We start from the raw sequence: 22,267 nt of genomic DNA, 5'->3' as shown, positions 1-22,267 counted from the left end.
AAGGGAACTTGAGACCAGAAGAACATGTGGAGGAAATTATCGTTCATCTTCGAGGCAAAGCTAGAGACGTCGTAAGATTTGGGATCAGAAACAGTGAAACTGACATCTCCTACAATCCTGAAGCTATATATGGCCTCCTACGAAAGCACTTTGACTCCGCTCCATGCTCCCCTCTTCCATTGGCTGACTTCTACACCACTCTGCCCGAGAAAGGTGAGGATGCATTTGACTATTGGCTGAGGCTCCATCGTGCAGTGGATATTGCTACAGAGCGCCTGAAAGAGCAGGGTAAAACAATGGACTGCCCAGGTACTGAGGTAACGCGCATGTTCATTAGAAACTGTCCCTCTTCTGAGCTTGTTGTGACGTTTCGCTCAAAGACAATAGACAAGTGGACTGCTTGTGAGGTTCAGGACATTTTAAGCGAGTACCATTCTGGAAGGTCGTCAGTAGGAAACAGAGCCCCTGAAAAGAAAGTGTCAGTGAACATATGTCATGTTGCTACCCCGTCGCCTACTATGACTTCTGAAGTAGCTGTCCCACAACCAACACAAAGCAATGACACTGCTACCCTGGAGCGTCTAATTGGCATGTTGGAGAAAGTCCTACTCCAGAGACCCACAGCCCTGGGTCCAACAGACAGCATGGCCCACGAATCCCCAAGATAAGTGGCCTAAACGAGATGCCTTGTACGGTATGCAATAATGCGGCTCATTCTGCTTTCACTCACTGTCGTGACCAAAGGCTATGTTTTCAGTGCCATTCACCTAATCATTCGCAACGCACCTGCCCTAACCGCTCAAGGTCTGGTTCTCACCAACAACCGGAAAACTAGTAGATCCACTCTTTGGGGAGGGGAGTGTGGATCCTAAAAGTGGACCTCCAAGCCATGACACTGATGATCTAGAATCTTTGTATGAGTCACTCAGTTCTTTTGCCCCTGGACAGACTGTTATATTCCAATTAACACACAAGATCAAAAAAATTGACAGTTTGTTTTATACTGATGTTCTTGCTGTTGATGATGTTAAGCTAAAAGCAATGATAGACAGTGGCTCTATGTCGTGCTCCTTGAGTGAGGCTGCTGCCAAGCGTATTCTGGAACACAGTCCCAACATTAGAACAAGTCCTGCTAATGGCATTGTTGTGGTCGGTGCTGGTGGTCACCAAGTTGCACCTACAGCAATCTATGATTTGGAGGTGATTATTTATGGTTTCAAGCTGCTCGTTCCCACGCTTATCATCCCAGGGCAGGAAGAGGATATGATTGTTGGCAGCAATGCAATTAAGAAACTGTTGCACCTCTTGAAAAGCTCTGACAGCTACTGGAAATGTCTGGCTGCGCCAGTTGATGTTGCTGACGATGACACTTTTCAGTTCCTCTCCATGCTTTCGAATACTGAGAAATGGAAGAGTGGATCAATGCCTGTAAAAATTGGCACAGTCAAGCTAAAACAGAGTGTGACGCTTGAACCTCAATGTGAACACCTGGTATGGGGGAAACTTCCTGCTTCTGCACCTGTGTCCGCCGGGAGCACTGTCATTGTTGAACCAACACAGTCAAGATCAAGACCCAGAAATGTATTGGTGGGGCGTGTTATTTCACCTCTTTGGGGAGACAGATGGGTCCCCCTGAAACTGATTAATCCAAGTAGTGTGAATGTTACCCTGAAGAGAAACTGCAAGATTGCAGATGTTTCCCCATGTGTCGCAGTGGAGGAGCTGTCTCCACCAGATAAAATCCAAGTAAACATGCAAAGTGTCACTCAGGACTCTGCTTCTACAAGGTCTCCCAAGCAGATGGTAGATGCTCTGAAACAGCTTGGGTTGGAAGATTTGAATCTTGGCATCTGCGAAGTCTCCAATCAGTGGAAGGACAGACTTCTGCAACTTGTTGAGAAATATGAAGTTTTCGTCTCACGTGATAGGATGGACTGCGGGAAAGCTTCAGACTTTGTACATAAAATACACCTGTTGGATGAAAAACCGTTTCGCCTGCCCTACCGTAGAGTGCCACCAAGTCAATATGAGAAGCTTAGAACTGCTCTCAATGAGATGGAGGAAAGAGGCATTCTGGAACTTCTGTTTGTCTGTGTCCTGATCGTTCTTTTGTGCCAAAACATTGATGCAACAGTATTGACATACGATCATCAGGCACTAATGGACCTAAATCATGCACATGAGGTACGTCTGAGCTGCCCTGAGGATCAAACCTCCAGACTTCCTCCACACTTGGCCTCGGTGCCTGCCTACCTGCTGCGTGCACCTGTCCCGCGTAGGAAGCGTGCCAAGAGGCGGGGCAGACGCGCTGGACTCCTGGTGAAGGTGAAGGCGTACAGGAGGTCTTGTCCTGGGACTGCTCCGGGACACCCGCTGTCAAATGGGTTACGGTGGATTCAGCCTGTGGCTCCCGTGCGTCCGATCACCGGCCTGCGTCATCTGCCGATCGTAGCGCTGCTTCACCGGCGCCTTCCCAGACACCGTGCCGTGGATTATGGATGCCTTCGCCCGCTGCAGCGCGACTCTCCACGGGCCAACACGGAAGTGTCGCTGCGCCTTGGATTACAAAACGCCAGATCGCTGGCAAATAAAGCGCACATCCTGAAAGATGTTTTCATGTCCCGCGGGTTGGACCTGATGTTCATCACAGAGACATGGCAACGGGAGAACGAGTACGTTCACTTAAATGAGCTGCGCCCTGCAGACTGTTCTGTGTTTGGAACCCCACGGATCACGCGTCGCGGAGGAGGATTGGCGCTCGTTTACCGAGACACATTCAGCTGCAGACTGTTGGACACAAACGCGTTCAACTCCTTCGAGCTCCAGATGTGCAAGGTTGGAAACGAACACTCTTTTCACTGTGTTTTACTGTACCGACCGCCTGGTCCTGCTCGTATATTTTTAGATGAGTTCTCTGAGTTCATGTCATCTATTATAACACTTGAGAGTGTTTTAATCCTTGGAGATTTTAACCTCCATGTTGATAACTCCACATGTCCTATGGCCACTGAGTTGATGACTCTTATGGACTCTTTTAACTTTGTACAACATGTGTCAGGTCCAACACACACCAAAGGTCATACTTTAGATTTAGTTTTTTCTCTTGGTTTAAAAATAGACAAATTAAGCATAAATGATTTACAGTTAAGTGACCACTGCTGTATTTTATTTAACCTGTCAATCACTCTGACTAAAATCCCTTCCAATGTGAAAAAACAGCGACGCATCCTAAATGAAGCAGCTTTCAGTGGGTTTTCTGCCTCCTTTGACCCAGCTTCCTTCGCTAGCTGTGATGTTGTTGACTCTTTTATGGCTAACTTTAATAATCACTGTCTGACTCTGTTAGACACAGTAGCACCAGCTAAAAACGTTGTTAGCACTCATAAAAAACCTTGTCCATGGATGAATGAAACCATTTTTAACTTCAAAAGAAGCTGTCGGAAAGTGGAACGGTTGTGGAAAACAACTAAACTGGAAGTGCATCGACTCCATCTTAAGGAAAAGATAATGGAGCTAAATGAAATAATAAAGCGCGCCCGCTCTACTTATTTCACTAACCTTGTTCTCCAAAATAAGAGAAACCCCAGAGTCTTGTTCAACACTATTGAACATCTTGTTACACCCCCACCGTCCCATGTCCCTGTACACACAAGGGATGATTGTAACATGTTTTTAAACTTCTTTGTAAATAAAGTAGAAGATATTAGGGCCAGTATCACGACTCCTTTGGTCAGCTTGTGCACTTCTGTAGCTCCCATCAGCACATGGTCCTCCTTTTCTCCTGTCAGCCTACAGGATATTCAGGATCTAGTGAGAAAAATGAAACCCACATCGAGCCCTGTGGATATTATTCCAACCTCACTGCTTTTAAATGTTTTTGATGAAGTCGGTCCATGGTTGGTGAAACTGATCAACCTTTCACTTAAATCCGGCACAGTCCCCAGCTACTTTAAACACGCCCTAGTAAATCCCATTCTCAAAAAGCCTAATCATGATCCAGGTCAGCCTATAAACTACCAGCCCATATCTAAGCTTCCCTTCATGTCAAAAATGATGGAAAAAGTGGTAGCCAAGCAGCTAACATCAATCATGGAAGATAATGATCTTTATGATAAATATCAATCTGGTTTTAGGTCGATCCACTCCACTGAAACTGCCCTTGTGAAGGTTTCCAGTGACGTGATGATGGCTGCTGATTCTGGTCGCTACACAGTTTTAACTTTATTGGATTTAACATCTGCTTTCGACACCGTAGATCACAACACACTGATCCATCGTCTCAAATCAGAAATGGGGTTTTCCGGTGCTGTACTACAGTGGTTTGCCTCGTATATAAATGGTAGAACTTTTAATGTGGCTTTTAATGATGTAATGTCCAATGTGTCCACCCTGTCATGTGGAGTACCCCAGGGCTCTGTTCTGGGGCCTGTTTTGTTTTTATTGTACCTGATGCCTCTTGGTCGGTTGATCCGTGGTTTTAAAAATGTTTCTTATCATTTTTATGCTGATGATATCCAGTTATACTGCTCTTTTAATGACTCAGAGTTTCACTTTTTACCTGAGTTCTTGGACTGTATCTCATGCATCAAAAACTGGTTTTCATCAAACTACCTCCAGATAAACCCCAACAAAACTGAAACTCTGATCATCGCCCCTGATAAAAAGATCCCACTTATTAAGAACTCTCTCGGTGATTTGGGTTCATCAGTGAAATCCAGCATCAGAAATCTTGGGGTTGTGTTTAACCAATCAATGTCTTTGGAGGGCCACTGTCATCAACTGACTAAAAACTGTTTTTACCATCTGAGAAATATCTCAAAAGTGAGGCATCTACTGTCCAAACCTGATCTGGAACTGGTCATCCATGCTTTTATTTCGTCCCGCATTGACTACTGTAACTCAGTTTTTACCTGTTTTAATAAGTCGACCCTGTGTAAACTCCAAATGGTTCAAAATGCTGCTGCCAGACTTTTGACCGGTACGTCCAGAACATCACACATTACCCCGATACTTTCCTCCCTGCACTGGCTCCCTGTCAATTTCCGGATTGAATATAAAATACTGGTTCTAACATTCCGGGCTTTGCATGGCCAGGCTCCTCTATACATTTCAGACATGTTGTGTCCCTACACTTCAGGACGCAGCCTTCGATCCTCAGGTCAGGGTCTACTAAGGTTCCCAAAAACTAAATTTAAAACCAGAGGAGACCTGGCGTTCCAGGCTGCAGCCCCCAGACTCTGGAATGGTCTGCCCCAGTCTCTCCGGGAGATGAACTGCGTGGACACTTTTAAAAAACATTTGAAGACTTCGCTTTTCAAAAAAGCTTTTAGTTAACAAGATTTTATTTTTAATTTTACTGCCCTTTTATGATGCTACACATGTGATGTAAATGTATGTTTATTGTTTCTGTGTACAGCACTTTGTGATTTTATCTGCGAAAAGCGCTTTATAAATAAATACTTACTTACTTATAAGGAAGTCGCACAGTGAGTACGCGTCTCCCCTGGTCCTGGTTTGGAAGAAAGATGGCTCTCTGCGCATTTGTACTGACTTTAGATGGCTAAATGCAAAGACGGTAAAAGACGCACATCCCCTCCCTCATCAGGCAGATGCCCTCGCTGCGCTTGGGGGCAACGTCTTCTTTTCCACCATGGACTTAACCTCCGGCTTCTACAATGTGCCTGTCTTTGAGGAACACAAGAAGTACACAGCCTTTTCCTCACCTTTCGGTCTCCACGAGTATAACAGAATGCCTCAAGGATTGTCAAACAGTCCTGCAACATTCATGAGAATGATGATGTCAATCTTTGGAGATGAAAATTTTAGCAGCTTACTCTGCTATTTGGATGACCTGATGGTTTTTGCTCCCAGTGAGCAGCTGGCCCTTCAACGTTTGGAGATGGTGTTCTCACGCCTGCAGCAGCATAAGCTCAAACTTGCTCCAAAAAAATGTCACCTGCTGAGAAGGACAGTTAAGTTCCTGGGTCACATCATCTCGGAGGACGGGGTGAGGAAAGATCCTGACAAAATGCAAGTCATAATGGATGTAGGCGAGGCTGATCTGATGGAAGGTGATGGCACCACACCTTCCTGGAAGAAGATCAAATCTTTTCTTGGGATGGTGTTTTATTATCAACATTTCATCGCTGACTGCTCGCCTGATGAAGGAGCCTTACATAGCACTGTTAGATGAAGTAAATGGTGTTGTCAGGGGTACGGTGCAGGATGCGTTTCGATTCACAAACAACTGTCTGGCTGTTCAAGAAGGAGAACCTGGTTCATTAAGTTCTACTGCTGGGGCTGGTTCCCATCCTGCTGAGGGCCCCATCAGTTCTGAGGAGGTGTCAGCCGTGCTGAGTGCCCATAGTGATGGCGTGCTGGTTAGACTGCCAAGTGCTAGCCCACCATTATCCCAGCTGCAGGTCGAAGATCCTTCGACTGTCGTCCCTCAGAGTCGGCTTTTGAGTCTTCAGGAGCAGGATCCAGCCATAAGCAGAGCCTTATTCTACATGCAAAGACATGAGAGACCTATCAGGCGGGAAGCGGCATCTGAGCCAAATTGCACCAAAAGGCTCCTCAGACACTGGGAAAAGTTAAGGGTGCAAAACGGTGTTCTGTACAGAGTGACTAAAGACAGCAAGTTCAACAAAAAAGTCTTCCAATTCATCGTGCCGGATAGCCTCAAGCACCAGATTATGGTTGGCCTACATGATAATGCTGGCCATCAAGGCCGTGCACGGACTTTCTCTCTAGCCAGAGAAAGATTCTTTTGGGTTGGAATGAAAAGAGATGTTGTGAACTATGTTCGCCGCTGTGAGAGATGCGTTGTTGGCAAAACACCTGAGCCTGAAGCCCGTGCACCCCTTGAAAATATTCAGACTTCAGAACCAATGGAATTAGTGTGCATAGATTTCTGGACTGCTGAACTGGGTGGCAGCAAAACAGTTGACGTCTTGGTTGTCACAGATCATTTTTCCAAGATGGCACACGCATTCCCCTGTCGTAGTCAGTCTGCAAGACATGTTGCTCGTCGGCTGTGGGATGACTTCTTTTGTGTGTATGGGTTTCCAAAGAGGATCCATTCAGACCAAGGGGCCAATTTTGAAAGTAGGCTGATGAGAGATCTTTTGGAAATGGCTGGAGTGGAGAAATCGCACACCACCCCGTACCACCCAATGGGTAATGGTGTTGTGGAACGGTTTAACAGGACTCTTGGAAACATGTTGAGAGTGCTTCCCCCGACAGCGAAAGCAAAATGGCCACAAATGCTACAGACATTGACCTTCAGTTACAACTGTACGGTGCATGAAACTACCGGCTTTGCTCCATTTTTCCTCATGTTTGGCTGAGTACCACGCCTTCCCATTGACATCATGTTCCAACATGTCCTCCAAGATGACAAGGTAGTCAGCCGTAATGAATTTGTCACTCAACTGAGGAAAGACCTGTCTGAAGCATCACGTATTGCTCGGGAGCAAAGTCGCCAGGAACAAGCTCGCCATGCCAGACTCTACAACAGAAGAGTCAAGGGATCCCCATTGACTGTGGGCGATCGAGTGCTACAGGCCAATCGCGGTGAGAAAGGCAAGAGAAAACTCGCTGACAAATGGGACTCAGCTCCCTATGATGTCGTGTCTGTGCGGCCTGAGTTGAACGTGTACAGGATTAAGAATGTTCAAACTGGTAGAGAGAGAGTTGTGCACAGGAACTTCCTTCTTCCTATTGATTTCCTCAACTCGGCTGCTGATGAAGCCTCTCATGTTGACTCAGATGCAAACGATGTGGCTTGTGGAAGTCATGGGGACTCAATGGTGAAGAAAGGTGATCGTTTCGCACAGACCATGGATTGGCTTATGCAAACTCCTGACATTGTGATCTCTGTCGGTAAGGATGATGAGAATGACGATTTGTTGGCTGATGTACTCAGTGATTCTTTTTCTGATGATGATGTTGCCAACACTCCTGTTTGGGAAGATGGCAGAATGATGCTGGACCAAGCTACCGCTGTTCCTGGTTGTGTCCTACAAGGCCCAGAACCTGCTATTGATTCAGATTCGGTCTCAAGTTCTCCCCCTGATCCAGATCCATCTTTGGTTGTACTCGCCCTTGACTCAGACCAAGTAAAGACAACTCTGCCATCTGGTCTAGCTGCAGGCAACACAACCCCTGACTTGGCTTTAGGCCCCGTTCTTGTGCCAAGTGTACCGGCCCTGGACTCAGTTAGGGTGTGTCCCTTGCCTTCCAGAGTAGATGTGGACGAAGATGCTGTGGTTTGCGCTCAACCTCAGGTTTTGGGTACAGCACGTACTGATGCAGTCACTACTAGATTTGGTAGACATGTCAGGCCACCCAATAGGTTGATAGTTGAGATGTCAACACAGACAGTTGGGGATGTTGTTTCTGTTTCAGGACCTTTTGTTTCATTCCTGAAGGGAATTTTTGGGGTCTAAGTAGCCTTGTTTTTTTTTTCCTCCTTCTGAACTCTATTCCGAGTTGTTTTTGATGGAGTGGGTTTGATATTCTTGTATTTTTTTTGTTTGTTTGTATCCTTGGAATGTATTTTGAACATGTGTTGGGAGTTGTTTTGGATGTTTGGGAGGTGTATATGGCATCTTCTTTCTGTCTGCAACGAGTGTGGGGTATGGTGCCACCCTGTTCTTTTGCACTCCTTAAGGGAGGATCCCTGGATTGACTGTGGTTTACATCTGTGCTCCTGGTTCGCTTTTTGTAGACTGATTGTAATTTTTTTTTTTTTTTCTCTTCTACTCTCTCCATTGTTTTGATGTTGTTCGGTGCTCGCCCAAAGTTTGACAGAATTTAGGGGGGTGTGTGTAACGGAGTAAATAAGTTATTAAATTACTGTAAAGTTTGGGACGCAAATATTATTATTTATGTTGTTTTATTTTGAAAATCCCAGCGGAGGTTAATGCTGCGCATTGCTTGAGTTGGCGCAGTCTGTGTGATGTCTGCTGGTGGTAAGTTGGTCTCCTGTTCACCAGTCACATTCCTGTTAAAACATGTGTTTTATAGTCTATAGAGAATCATGAAACAATGATGTTTAATAACACAGTGTTTATGGCGAAGTTAATATGCAGTTTGAGTTGCTGTGTTTCCTTAATATGTAATAGTGAGCTTGGAAACTGAGCTATTAGCCTATTCAATGCTAACGGAAGCTAACCGCTAATTAGCTGAGATGCAGGCATTGATGTGCACACTGTAGCCTTATTTGCTAATGTCTGACTCTATTTTTAGTTAATGCTGGAGTGAACTGGTGACCAACTGAGAAGATTTTTATTTGTGTTCCATGTTTCAGGTATGTTTTGTTGAAGTCTGTTGATTTTGTGTGTATTATACATTGTAAATTGATTATTTGGAGAACAAAATGTTCATTTTGTTTTTTTTCTATCCATTTAAATCGTATATAATGGCAGATCGATAATTCTTGTTTAGTTATGAACATATTTTCTTTTGTTTAAAAAGTATCACTATACGATCACGCATTGCTTGAGTTGGCGCAGTCATTGCTAATGTCTGACTCTATTTTTAGTTAATGCTGGAGTGAACTGGTGACCAACTGAGAAGATTTTTATTTGTGTCCCATGTTTCAGAATAAACAGTGCCATATGTTTCATCTATCCTGCCTCCTGGGAGTGATTTAAAAGAGCGACAAGCAGAGCAAAGTAGAGAGGGTCACACACACACACATATATATATATATATATATATATATATATATATATATAGTGTGTGTGTGTGTGTGTGTGAACTTTCAAGTCCCACATGTTCCCATTGCCCCCAAATAATCCTGACAAATAACACATGTTAAAATGTGTTGAATTAATATAATATTTCATAATGAATCAAAAACTAAATGAAACTCATAATCTGAATTTAAAAAAAAAAAAAAAAAACAAATGTAAAAAGTGCAGTAGAAAACCAAAAAAAAAGAGAAAGAAATTCAGCACAAGTATGAAATGAACTAACAGGGAACAAAAATCATCAAGTATATTTTATAAATAAATCAAAACTGAAAAACTAAATTAAATTATTTACCTGCATAAAATTTTTTAAAAGTACAGCAGTCCAAATATTCAAGGAACAACAACACTTTGTTTGCAATATGGGTCAAAAATCTTAAGAAAACAAAAAAGTAAATGAATGTTTTAAATCAGCTAATAAAAGTCTGTTTCTGGTTGTGCTCCGCCAGCTTTTATATACACACCCAAAAGCTTCTGTTCTAACAAATGGTATGATTGACCCACCTTTTGAATTGGGGAGAGGCAGCAGATAGGGAAAATCATTGTCTCCTCTTCTGTTCGCCCTTGCTTTTGTAACATTGGCAATTGCCATTCGAAAAGAAATTAAATTCCCTGGTATTTCAAGAGGGCATAGCTGCCATACATTAATATTTTACGCAGAAAACATTGTTTTGTTTGTGTCCAATCCACAATACTCTCTGTTGCAGGCTTTACCTGTACATATTCACCCAAATTATTAAAAAATTCGACCAGATCTGCAAAATATTTATCTGGAACAAATAAAAAACCAAAAAGTTGCAGAAGAATCAGTGGACAATGGGGGACTCGGAATGCCTACCTTGCAGTAATATCATTATGCCTTCTCTATCAGACATCTGGCACATTGGTTCTTGCCCCAGAGAGAGCACGGTTTCTTCTTAAAAATATGGTTTGCTCTCCATTTACACCACTTAATTGTTTATCGACTAATCTTACTCTTTAAAACAGGTTGCACCTGCTCCAGAAGGTGTGGAAAAAAATATCTCAAATCTTTAAATGTAACGATCATCTCAATCAGTCATCTGGTATAAAATTTAAATAAATCACCTTTTTGTTTTGGAAATAGTGGTTCCTAAAGGGCATACTGGTGTTAGAAGATTCATTGACAATGAATAAAACCGTTCAACACATTAGTTAAGGAGTTTTCGCTGCCTCGATATGATTTATAAAGATACATTCAGATGCGTCACTTATTAGTGAATACTTTGTGCTCAGCTACTACAGTTCCTTCTACCTAATTGTAACACCTTGGTAGACATTAAAAAGGCCTTTGGGCGGCGTCATGAAGTTTCAACTTTCTACAAAATGTTACTAATATCATCTGATCCACACTCAAGGTCCCTTAAGTCATCATGGGAGACAGATTTAGATATTACCATTACAGTAGACGAGTTGAATGGGATACTCAAGAACATAAGGAAAATGTCAAGGATGCTACGAACATGTTTAGTGCAGTTTAAAGTTTTACAGTATTGGACACCTTATAGGTTACATAAAGCGGGTCTGGCACATAATCACGGCTTGCTGGAAATGCCAGGAGAAGGTTGTTGGTTTTGACATCCCCTTCTGTAGTCGGCTTTGCATTCTTGGGGATCCCACAATGCTCAATATTTAACCTTCTTCTCTTTCACAAGGGGCACAAACAGCTATTATGTAATTTCATAGATTCTCCACCATTCTAGTGGGTTACACTCCAGTTGCCTGCTGCCCTATATAAGGTAACATTTTGTGTCACCAGCTGAAAAGTGTTTGTCCCACTTGACTCTTGAAGAGGGCCATTAGCTCAACCACTACAGACTTCTTGGCAGGAGGAGAAAAGTCCAAGTATTTTAACAAGCCAAAAATATTCAATAAAATATCAGAATATAACATGTTAAGACTGTCACAAAAAATTACTTACAGAGTAAAAATTAAATTAATACAACAAGCAATAGCCATGAAACTAGAGAGGTTTCAAATTATGATCAATGAAATTAAAATACAATACCTGCGGCTGATCTTTCCCTGGGAAGGAATGAGACTGCACTCCTTGTGGAGGGACTCTCTGCAGCAACCTCGCTGTTCTCCTTTCTCTGCAAAGAATAAAACATAAAAGTAATACCCCACTACTGATAAAATAACAATGAAAAAAAAAAAATGGCAATGACAATGCAACAGCAAAATGTTTCAAAGTAAACAATGAAGATATTTATGCACAATACTTGCTAATCCATAATAATCTCTGTGATGAGATTTTCATACATCCTGAAGGCATTGTTCGCATGGGAAAGGAACTTGAATGTCAGGTCAAGAGTTGAACATTTGCTGAGGAAGTCTTGAGTGTCCCTGTCTGTGTATCTGCCCTCCAGGTTCTACCTTATAGCCGCCTTGATGTCCTTCACAGTTGGACTGTCTCCATTACATAGTGGTTTTGGTGGGCAGGATCATTGAGGCCGATTGTGACTTTGCTGTGCTCATCATTGTTGTTGCACTTTTAAATGGCTTGTTATCTCCCGTCAGTTTCACATTTTGATCAGACAGTGCAGCTGTGTTACTTTTCTTGATGGCTTTTTCAGTGAGAGCTGAGTATGGTGCTTGCTGTTCAAGGTACTTCTCCAGCATATCATAGCTGGACTTCCAGTGGGTGGGAACATCATTGATAAGGTTGCGTTTTTTTGTGCTGTTGGTCTAAACCCCAGAATGTCATCTGTGTAGTACATGGAAGAGCAGAGCTGCAGGTGCACAAAGCGCAGCCAGAGAGAAAGGAAAACTTTGGTCCCTAGTGTGACTAAAAGATAGAAGTGGTTCTATATACCTCACACACAATGTACACTTTAGTGATCACACTGCAAATATGCTTATAGTAGAGAGGAAAGTGTACCTTTTCACCTCCAATTCATTGGCTTCAAAAGTAATTTTACATTTTAACCCACTGAGCTATCATTCCTTCTACCTTAATCGTAGTTCTGACTAAACACAAGGTGTGTGTGGATGACGTGCATGAGTGAGCTCATTTGACGACAGCAGTCTAATGCAGCTCAGAGTCCAAAATCCAAGCCAAGTCAAACTTTTGCCAGATCTTGACAAAGGGAGCTTTGACTTACCCATGTGTTGCCCAATGTCAAATCAAGCTAAAGCCATGTGATAATAATGCAAACAATACTAACAATCAGTGGCTTTACTCTGTCCTTGCATGAACTGCAGACTGATGAAAATCCCAGTTTGCAACTGCAGGGAAATAACAGGGATTTTGAGTGCTGAGCTGAGGTTGTTACACTATCTGGGCTTCATCTGCGTCACTTTTACATGACTTCATGCAGCAAATGAGGCTCGATTTCCCAGGGATCACATTTAGGGGCGGATTCAATAAGGTTTAGGGGTATTAATACCATACAAACGACTCACTCCACGCGCTAATAAGGGGTACAAACGCCGGGGAATCAGAAGTGCGTGTGTTTGGTGTGTCACAATGTGCCCACAATCTATTTAGCATGTTTCCCTCTGATGAATATGTTACGTAGGTAGATCGCATGAGGGACACAAAAAAAAATGGGAGGAGGAAATGCAAACAAATTAATGCAGTGGGCGCTGTCACAAATTGTAAACACGGGGTTGGATCCAAGAGTGAGACACCGACGGAGGACGGAGAATTGAATGTGCAAAGTGAAGTTGATCCTGGTAGCTGTGGTGGTGGAGAGTTTCAGAGAAGCTGGGAGTGGAAGAGCAGAGGCAGCCTGGAGGCGCAGAAGTAGCACGGAGAACACTGGAGCAAAAGAAAAACAGATTCCAATGAGTGTGGGTTAAGCGCAGACACTGGTTGCAAAAGATATGCTCGAGACTTTGTGAGAAACAGCAGGAAATACCAGTCAGGTAGATGAATGAACTGGCGCTGATGCAGAGCTCCAGCAGCTCCTCAGTGCTCATCAGGGGCAGGTGTGCAGACCTCCTGATGACTCCTTGCTGCAGCTCTGCCCCAGATCCTCACAGATGCAATGCAATTCATCAAATCCGGAACTGTTTGCGGTGACTGTTTTCTGCACCAAAAATAGTACAACCCACATTCAGGTGCAAACTCACACACAGTGATCATTGCTGCAGTAAATATTGACACAATTCACAGCGAGGATGAAAAGAAACGTTCCAGTTAACCTTTCTAGTATAAGAAAATTATTTAAATAAAACAGGCAATATTAACAGCCACCGAAGAGAAAATGCAGAGTAAAGTGTGTGTGTGGGAGAGAAACAGCTGGATGCCTCAATCAGTCCGTGTGGAGTCTGGTACGTGTATGTCCACTGTGGTGCAGAGGATGCTTTGCGCAGAGCTTCATGGATGTCGCTCCGGGCGCACCCCTCCAGTGAGCTTCTGTGGTCCTCTACATGTTTTGAGCGTTGATGCGAAGGAGCATCAGGCCAGAATCAGCTGATCAGATGCGCAATTTACGCAGCGATGGCACAATGTTCACATCTGAGTATGCGTGACACAGCGCTGCTCAGGTGTTCAGACCTGTTGGATGATGTTTTCCATAGACTGATTAAAGCAAAGTTACAGGAACTGACGGAGTGGACAAATTAAATTAGGGGAGAAAAATAGCATTAGGCTTTTAAGTTTATCAAACATTAAATTTGACAAACTTTATTGCAACAACACATCATCAGTAGGGTAAACTAGTTTATTTAATTTTCTACATTATTGAATGTTTGTGCAGCAGACAGAGAAGTCCATCTGCCTTCAATTGAACTTCTTCAAATGTAATTTTGTGCTTCTGTGCACTCGCCTCTCCACATTAAACGAGCAAAATGTTCATTTAAATAGGGCGGTCTCAACCACGTCTATACGTGCAGCTAATAGTGCTGCAATAATAGAGAATTCCCCACTGCTGGTGAAGAAATAGCGCCACCAAAGTATTTAGGGACGCACCTGGTTTACTACACTTTATTTTAGATCTGAGTAAATCCGCCGCTTAATGTTTGTAGGGATTGTTATTGCTCATATCTGACTTCCGGATTACAGGCAATTCCTTATTGCAAATTACTGTTAATAATATGCCATTTTAGTTAAATTAGGTGATCCATCCACACTCATTTTACAAAAACATTGGAAAACATGCCAAATCTGCTTGTAAAAGATTGTATTGAATCTTAAAACTGTTTTGTTTTTAAACATACAGTATAGTTATTTGTGTTTATTGTTTATTTATCTTACAGATGATTACTATCCCTTTTATCAGGGCACTGCTATTAAGATACTTGATTAACAGCTTGTTTTTACAGAATATTAAGGGCTGAGCAAATACAGTATGTTGTTGTTTTCTGACTGAGAGAGGAAAAAAGTTCTACTGTGTACCTTGAAAGAACATTGCAGTTCGGCACGGAGACACAATCTCAGATCTGTCACGAATGTTTTAATACTGAATGTATGTGAGAGAGGGGTGTGGTCCTGCAGGCTAACAAACAGCAGGTTAAAGTGGCCCTAGTGTTTGTGGTCCTTTAAGCCGGTTTTGTGTCAAGTGCCGTCATAAGGGCTTTGCACTTGTAATCTGCACCTTAATAAATGTATATTTGGCTTCCTGTGTTCTTTCTTTTAGCTCTTCCATGTGGCATATATCCTCATCAAGTTTGCTAATTCCCCTCGTCCTGATTTGTGGGTGTTGGAACGATCTGTGGACAATGGCAGGACCTTTTCTCCATGGCAGTACTTTGCACGTGAGTATATATATATATATATATATATATATATATATGCAACCTTGTTTTGCAGCTCTTCAGTGTCTGCTCTTTTAGGGCTCTATTCTCCCATGAGCGTAATTCCAAAAAGCTGCGCAGTGGCGCTGTTTTTGTCTGTGTGCTATTCTCCCCCTGTACTTAAGTCAGTCGCTGCGCGCCTTCATCCCAGTTATGCACTGTGGGTGGAGCAGCCCTGAAATGTAGGTGTTCCCATTCACATCTGGCTTTACGCGCATTCTCCGGTGTGCGTAAGTCCTTTTCCTCTTACGTGCTTCTAACCCTGGAATAAGTGCAGGGCCCCGATAAGGTGAAACATTTCATTGCACTAGAAATATGGACTTAGTTACATTTGAAGCCACACAAACTCATGCGTCGTGCAGCAGCAGCTGTGATCAGTGGCGTGCACAAACATTTTGGAGGCAGGTGCTCAGTGAAAAATAAGGGCACTTTATGCGGCATGTAGAACTTACAGCTGCCTTTATTATAGCAGTGTGAGATTTAAAAAATAAATAAACATTACAGGCACATGTTGAATGTATTTGCATAATTATTTATGTCAGTATCTTAATAAAATTACTTTGCATTATTACTTAGCAAACCAAATATTATACTTAACAGAATGGCTAAAATCAAAAGAATACTTCAACACCTGGCTAGAAATAGAACAGCTAGACTGCAAACATATTAAACTCTGATCTCCTTTTTATCACTACGACCATCAAATGTCACAGCTGTTTTAAAAACCCACTGATTGCCTCCACCCTGACAGCGTGGTGGAAAGCTTTGGACATTACGAATATTCAATTAAAAACTAGCATGTTGTCTCCAATCTGGCACAACCCTGACTTTAGAACTTAAAAAAAACACTGCTCTATCTGAAGACATGGGAAGAAAGTGGAATCACTCATCTCTAAGACCTCTTTGAAAATAACAAGCTCATGACATATAACAATCTAGCACTCTCGAACACTAACTCTAATCACTTACCAATCGCTAAATGGGAGGCTGAACTTTCAATCATTACGAACACCAATTTCTGGACAGAAATTTGTTGTAATACTTTTAAGATGACAAAAAACACAAACCTACAGCTAATTCAATACAAGGTCTTCCACAGATCTCACATTACCCAACAGAAAATGTATAAAATGGGCTTCCCCCCAACAGACATCTGCTCTCAGTGCACCCAGGGAACTATTGATTCTTATTTACATGCCTTATGGCTCTGTTCCCCAGTTCAACAGTTTTGGTCTCGAATTACTAAAAAACTGTCCTCCATTTTGGACTGCAGGATTCCTCTCTCCCCAGATCTATGTCTGACAGGAGACCTGACGAGGCTTGATCTTCCATAAAACCAATCACAATCCATCCTCGCGACACTCACCGTAGCAAAAAAAAAAACAATATTAGTGAATTGGAAAGATAAAAAATCCTTAAACATAAACCAATGGCAAAATCTCCTCATAGAATATATTTCCATGGAAAAGATGTCAGCTCTCAAATAAAATAAAATAACCTGCTTTGAGGAGCGCTGGACTCCTTTCTTAATTGCATTTAATCTTGATTTCTTAGCCTAATGATCTAGCCTGCAAGAAAACTGCCAGCACCACTCTTTTCTAACACACTAATCAAACTGTAGACCTGGATCTCCCTGGGCTAGTGGGGTGGCTTGGGTGGGTTGCCTGGGTGTCTGGGTGCCTCTTCGCGGGCGTGCGTTCCTACTGGATGTCCTCCAGGCTGTGCTGGCATCGGGTGGTTGTCTCGTGTCGGCGCGTGTGTGGCTGGGGGTGGCCTCTGTGGGGAGGGGGGGCTCTGCTGGTGGCATTTGGTGTGGTTTGACGGGACCTGGCTGGGGGTGCTTAGGTTCAGTCGGTTGGTGGGTGGCGGGATGGCCCTGCTTGGGCGGCTGATGGTGTCCTCTCTTGCCGGGGGGGGCGGGGCCGCCTCCATGTCGAGGGCGTTGTATCGTGGTGCTCTGCGGGCCTGTGCCGGCCCTGGTGCGGGTGCAGGCTTCTCTCCTGCCCGGCCGCTCCCTGTTGGGGCGGAGGGGCCGCTTCGGGCTGGCGTGCGGCGGGGGTCACCCCCTGGACTGCTGGGGGGTGTGGCTGGTGCCTGGCCGCGTCTGGGGGGTGGGGGTGCCGCCGTGCCCCGTGGGGCCGGTGTGGTCTGGGGGGTGAAGCGGGGTGCGTCTCCGGCCGTGCTGCTCGGCGCGTCCCTGGGGTCCGCTGTGCCGCGTGCCCGTCCACGCCATTTACCCTCTCCAGTCGCCCGCCATGTGGACGGGCCAGGCTCGCATCAGACAGGCCTCCTAAAATGAACTCCTCACTTCACTCCCAGCTGGTCTGGCTCACTCACTTGGTGCACCACACACCCATACCCAACCCTTGGGGGGCTGGATGGTAGGGCTGAGGATGGAGGGTGCCGCCGCCTGTGCTACTGAGTAGTGGCGCGGGGGCGGCATTCCCACCTCAAATTGCCATAACAATCCCTCCAATTTTAATCAACACACCACCCCCCGGAGGGTGCGACTACCACTTCCACCCTCCGGGTCTATTTGCACCACATACACTTATATACACAAAGGTTGCACCTCATACATTCACTAAGCACACACATTCACACAGACCACATATGGGTGCCTCCTTCCTGCGGTGGTGGCCGCCGGTCGCTTGCGTGCCGGTGGGTGGCATTGCCTTGTGGCTTGCGCTGTCCGGTGGGTGGCGGGGCCTGGGCTGCTGTCCTTGCGCCGTCTGAGGCTGTGCGGTCCTGCTTGACTGTGGCCGGTTCGTGGGCTGGGTTGGTGGGGTTGAGGGGGTGCTCCCCGGGGGGCTTCGCCCGGGGTCTCGCCCTTGGGGGTTCCCGGTCCCGTGGGGGTGCTCTTTACTTTAGCAATAACTGAGGTGCATCGCACTGGCGGTGTCAAAAAAGGGTGACCTGGGGCGCTCTGGGGGGCTGGGTCGGTGCGCCTAAGGGCTGGCGGTGCGGCGTGCAGCGTCCCCTCGTTGCCCAGGGCGGCCGGGGGTGTGGTCGTTGTCCTCGGGTGTGCTGCTCCCGGTGCTGCTTCTATTGTGGGTCCTTCTGGCCTGGGGTCCGGTCCCTGCTGGCTCTGGGCCCACTGGCGGGTGCCCGCCGGCTGCCCGTTTGTCGCGGCTCTGGCCGTCTGCTGGGCGTGGGCCTTGGCCCCTCTGCTGGGATCTCGGGCGGGGGGCTCTCTGGGCCCTCCCCTTGGGGGATTGGGTGGGGGTGGTGGGGTGGATGTCGGTGGGGGGCCTTGGGGTTGGGGGCGGTGGCAGAGTGCGCTGGCTCCTTGGTTTCTAGGTGCTTTCTCGGGTGTGTATGTGGGGGGCGGTGGCTGCCTCTCGGCTTGGTGTCTTGGGGGCGTCTGGGGGGCTGCTCGGCCGCGGGGGGTTGCCTGGGCTCGCTGGCCCCCGCTCTTTCTGACATTCTGGCTGCGTCCTCGAGTTACATATATATTGTCAGTCATTATCATAGACACTTAAAGCACTTTACAGAATAAGGCATTATTCTTCCACTCCACGTTTGTGGTGGTAAGCTACTATTGGAGCCACAGCTGCCACTGGAGCGACTGTCTCCCACTGTGGCACCTGGAAAGAGGGTGAGATCTGGACACCGGTGTGGAGGGGGGAACCGCAGAGCCTTTGGGGTTGTTGTGTGTGTTCCCAGTGTGTACCCAGGGTATTTCTCCTCTCTCCTCTGTTGCCCTCTCCACTGGCCTTTCTGTTTTGTCTTTGGTCGGTATTAACCAATGCTTCATTTTTAAATATTTTAATATTGTTCCAAGATTAATGCAGTGTGTTAATTTGAGCTAACTACTGCTTTTCACACGTGCATGTCTGTGGTGCAGTAAAGTGACGTGGAAATGTGAGTGCCTTAAATTTGTCGTTATCGCCGCCTGAGGAGCATTCTTGAAGTCATCTTGCGACCCCCACTTGGCGGCTCGCGACCTCCCGGGGGGTCGGGACCGCTGAATTGGGAACCACTGCCTTACAGGACTTCTACAAATGCCAACATTTGCAAACATGCACAGGTGATGCTGTCCCTATTTGGCAGTATGATACATATGCCTGTAAGTAGGCTTTCAGTCTGTTGAATCTCAATTGTAAACCTACACTCTCAAAGTGTAAATTAGCACTGTCATTAAGTCAGTTGAAGCCTTAAATTTAGAGTATTATAAAAAAAAACAAGGACAGGCTTCATGTGACAAACTTAAAATCCTCTAAATTTGCACTGATGACTGTATGAATTAAAGTGTTTGTTCCCTGTAGTGATAGATGTAACATTTTGTCCCATGAAGTCATTTTGTATTTCATGTTTCTCCATGACCCAAATGTCTTTCTTTTTAAACAAGATTTTTCCTTATCTTTTTTAGTCACTTTGGAGCATGTTCTGTTCTCTATAGTTAATATTTTAACCATAATTGATGCAGTAAATGATTTATAAGAAATTGCATTATTTTTACATTATTTTTCTTGAGTTTTAAAGGATTGTTTCAGGACAGTGGAAAATGTAGTGTTTTGATCGTATAGGCGGGCATGTTTGTGTCTCATTTTTTGTTGAATTTATGTTGTACCACATGTCTTTAAAGACACACAATAAAGAAAAGTGTTCTTCAACTTCAAAACTACTTTAAATATCTTTTTTTGTACAGTGAAGCTATTGGCATATTTAATTTCATGCACTGCAACATGAATGATTAGTTTTGGCCCGCGGCCCTCCACCGCAATTCATTTTTGGCCCTTCAATGAATAGAATTTGGGCACCCCTGATTTCTATACTGAACGGGAGAGTGTATAGCATAGTTGTGCATGCTGATGAATAGTTGGCGTACCGTAGTTTTATATGAAGTAAAGATTGACAATGACTTGAGATATATTTGCTAAATGTTTTAAGGTTTTAGTGTCAATATTAAGTTACGTGTATTAAAGTTTTTTTATTTATTTTGCAGACAGGCTGTACTTGAATTAACTTAACAGTAGAATATCCAACTTAGCATCTGCATTGTTTCACCCCATGGAATTCAATTCAGAGGGTCCAGTTCTTATAGTGGGGTTTCCTAACCCTCTTCCCCTGGTCAGGGGTCTGCAACCTTTACTCTACAAGGAAACATTTTGCCTCATCTCACCTGGATTAAAGTCCTCCTGGAGCCGAAAAAAATACCTTCTCAATGAAGACATTATAGTGTATTAAATTCTGTACAGTTAAAATTATATAGAATAGTGTTTGATTTAATTTGATTTGATTTATATTGATCATGTAAATGGCAACTTAAAAACAGTTTAAAATTGTCACAATGGGGTTTTATTTTGGAGAGCAGGCAGGAGATCTTGGACTCCATTCCAGCAGCTTTCTCCTGCTGATTGGACCAGCTGCATCTGATAACCTGCTGAGTATAAAGGTGGAGGCTTTGCTGCAGTTCAGCGCTGGGACATTACTTTTGCTGTGATCTCAGTTCTTCACTTCTGTTAGCACTTGTGACCTGGGCGAGGTTTTTGCTTTTTGTGTTTTTCTGATTGCCTCTGCCTCCCTGGACTGACCATGCCTGTGGTAACAATAAATACTGGTATGATGCACCTGAGCTCCGCCTCCGTCCCTGCATTTGGGTGTGCACCCACACATGCCCATGACAGAATGTCCCAGCCAACAGAAGATCCAGCGAGACCCTCGGTGGAGGATTTTTTATTTTTCAGCAAGTTGGAGGAGCTCCTGGCCGAGCTGGAGCCCCTGCTCTCCAGACTGAGGGAGACCAACTGTCCCCAGGAGCGAGTGGACACTCTGATGGGAGTTTGTGTGGCCATTCGTCTTCGACCTGCTTTGGAGAGAGTTCCCGTCGTGGCGAAGACTTTGGAGAACGCTAAGAAGCAGATCAGGAGATTGCTGGGTTTTCCCTATACTCCACTACCAGAGACGTCCTCAGCACACAACTCTCAGGTGCAGTCCAGTTCCCAGCCCGAGTCTCCTAGCATTCATGCTAGCGTTCCTGAGTCCCCCAGCTCCCAGGCTAGCGTTCCTGAGTCCCCCAACGTCGCCGCCAGCGCCTGAGGTCTCTTTGCCCGGCCCGCCGGAGGTCTTCCCGTCTGCCTCGGCTGCTCCGCCTTAGGGGAGGCCGCCGGATACCTGGTCCCCTGCTTCGCCAGCTCCGCCTCATGGGAGGCCGCCAGAGCCCTGGTCTCCAGCTTCACCTGCCCTGCCTCATGGGAGGCTGCCTGAAGTCTGAATACAACATTTTGCTCAGAATACTTTAATAAACAACTATAGAGCATAATGATGGAATGAATGAGTGATAACACACATCAAGAATCTAATTGAGTAAATACATGGAATGAAGCAGTATTCAGTGCCTCCTGAATGATATTTCTGTAGTTTTTATCATTTCCACTCATCTCCCACCTTGTGTGGGACCAAGACTGACCCTTGTACTTTCAGTTCATGTTCTAATCAAGATCATTTCCATCATCATTACGATTATCAATTTTAACATAACACAAACATTATAAAGCCTAGGGCTGGGTCTTTAATGTGTTAATAAAAAATAATTGCGTTAATTGCTTTTTTTTGTTGCACTTAAAACAGCATGGAACCGTTCTCATTTCACATTTTCCAGTATACCCATAATACTGATGCAGACTACAACACAAGAGACTGTTGTGTCTCTTTGGCGTTACTTTTGGCTTATAAAAACACCAGATGGAAAACAAAAGCCCAGTTGTGTGCAAATTACGAGAAACGCTCTTCTAGCCTCTGTTACC

At 44.7% G+C, this 22,267-nt stretch overlaps 1 protein-coding gene across 1 annotated transcript in view; it reads left to right on the top strand.

Annotated features, from left to right (window-relative positions):
• LOC114478810 (laminin subunit alpha-3-like) overlaps positions 1-22,267 on the top strand; it is a 97,026-nt gene that overhangs the window by 28,666 nt on the left and 46,093 nt on the right. The window contains exon 3 of the mRNA XM_028472091.1: positions 15,362-15,479. Within this exon, the coding sequence (XP_028327892.1) occupies positions 15,362-15,479 (118 nt within the window). The remainder of the gene's footprint in view (positions 1-15,361; positions 15,480-22,267) is intronic.

Source organism: Gouania willdenowi, chromosome 17 (assembly GCF_900634775.1).
Source record: "Gouania willdenowi chromosome 17, fGouWil2.1, whole genome shotgun sequence".
In the NCBI taxonomy this organism is placed as follows: Eukaryota; Metazoa; Chordata; class Actinopteri; order Blenniiformes; family Gobiesocidae; genus Gouania; species Gouania willdenowi.
The sequence above is the reverse complement of the archived record's forward strand: the minus strand, read 5'-3'. Positions and strand labels throughout refer to the sequence as shown.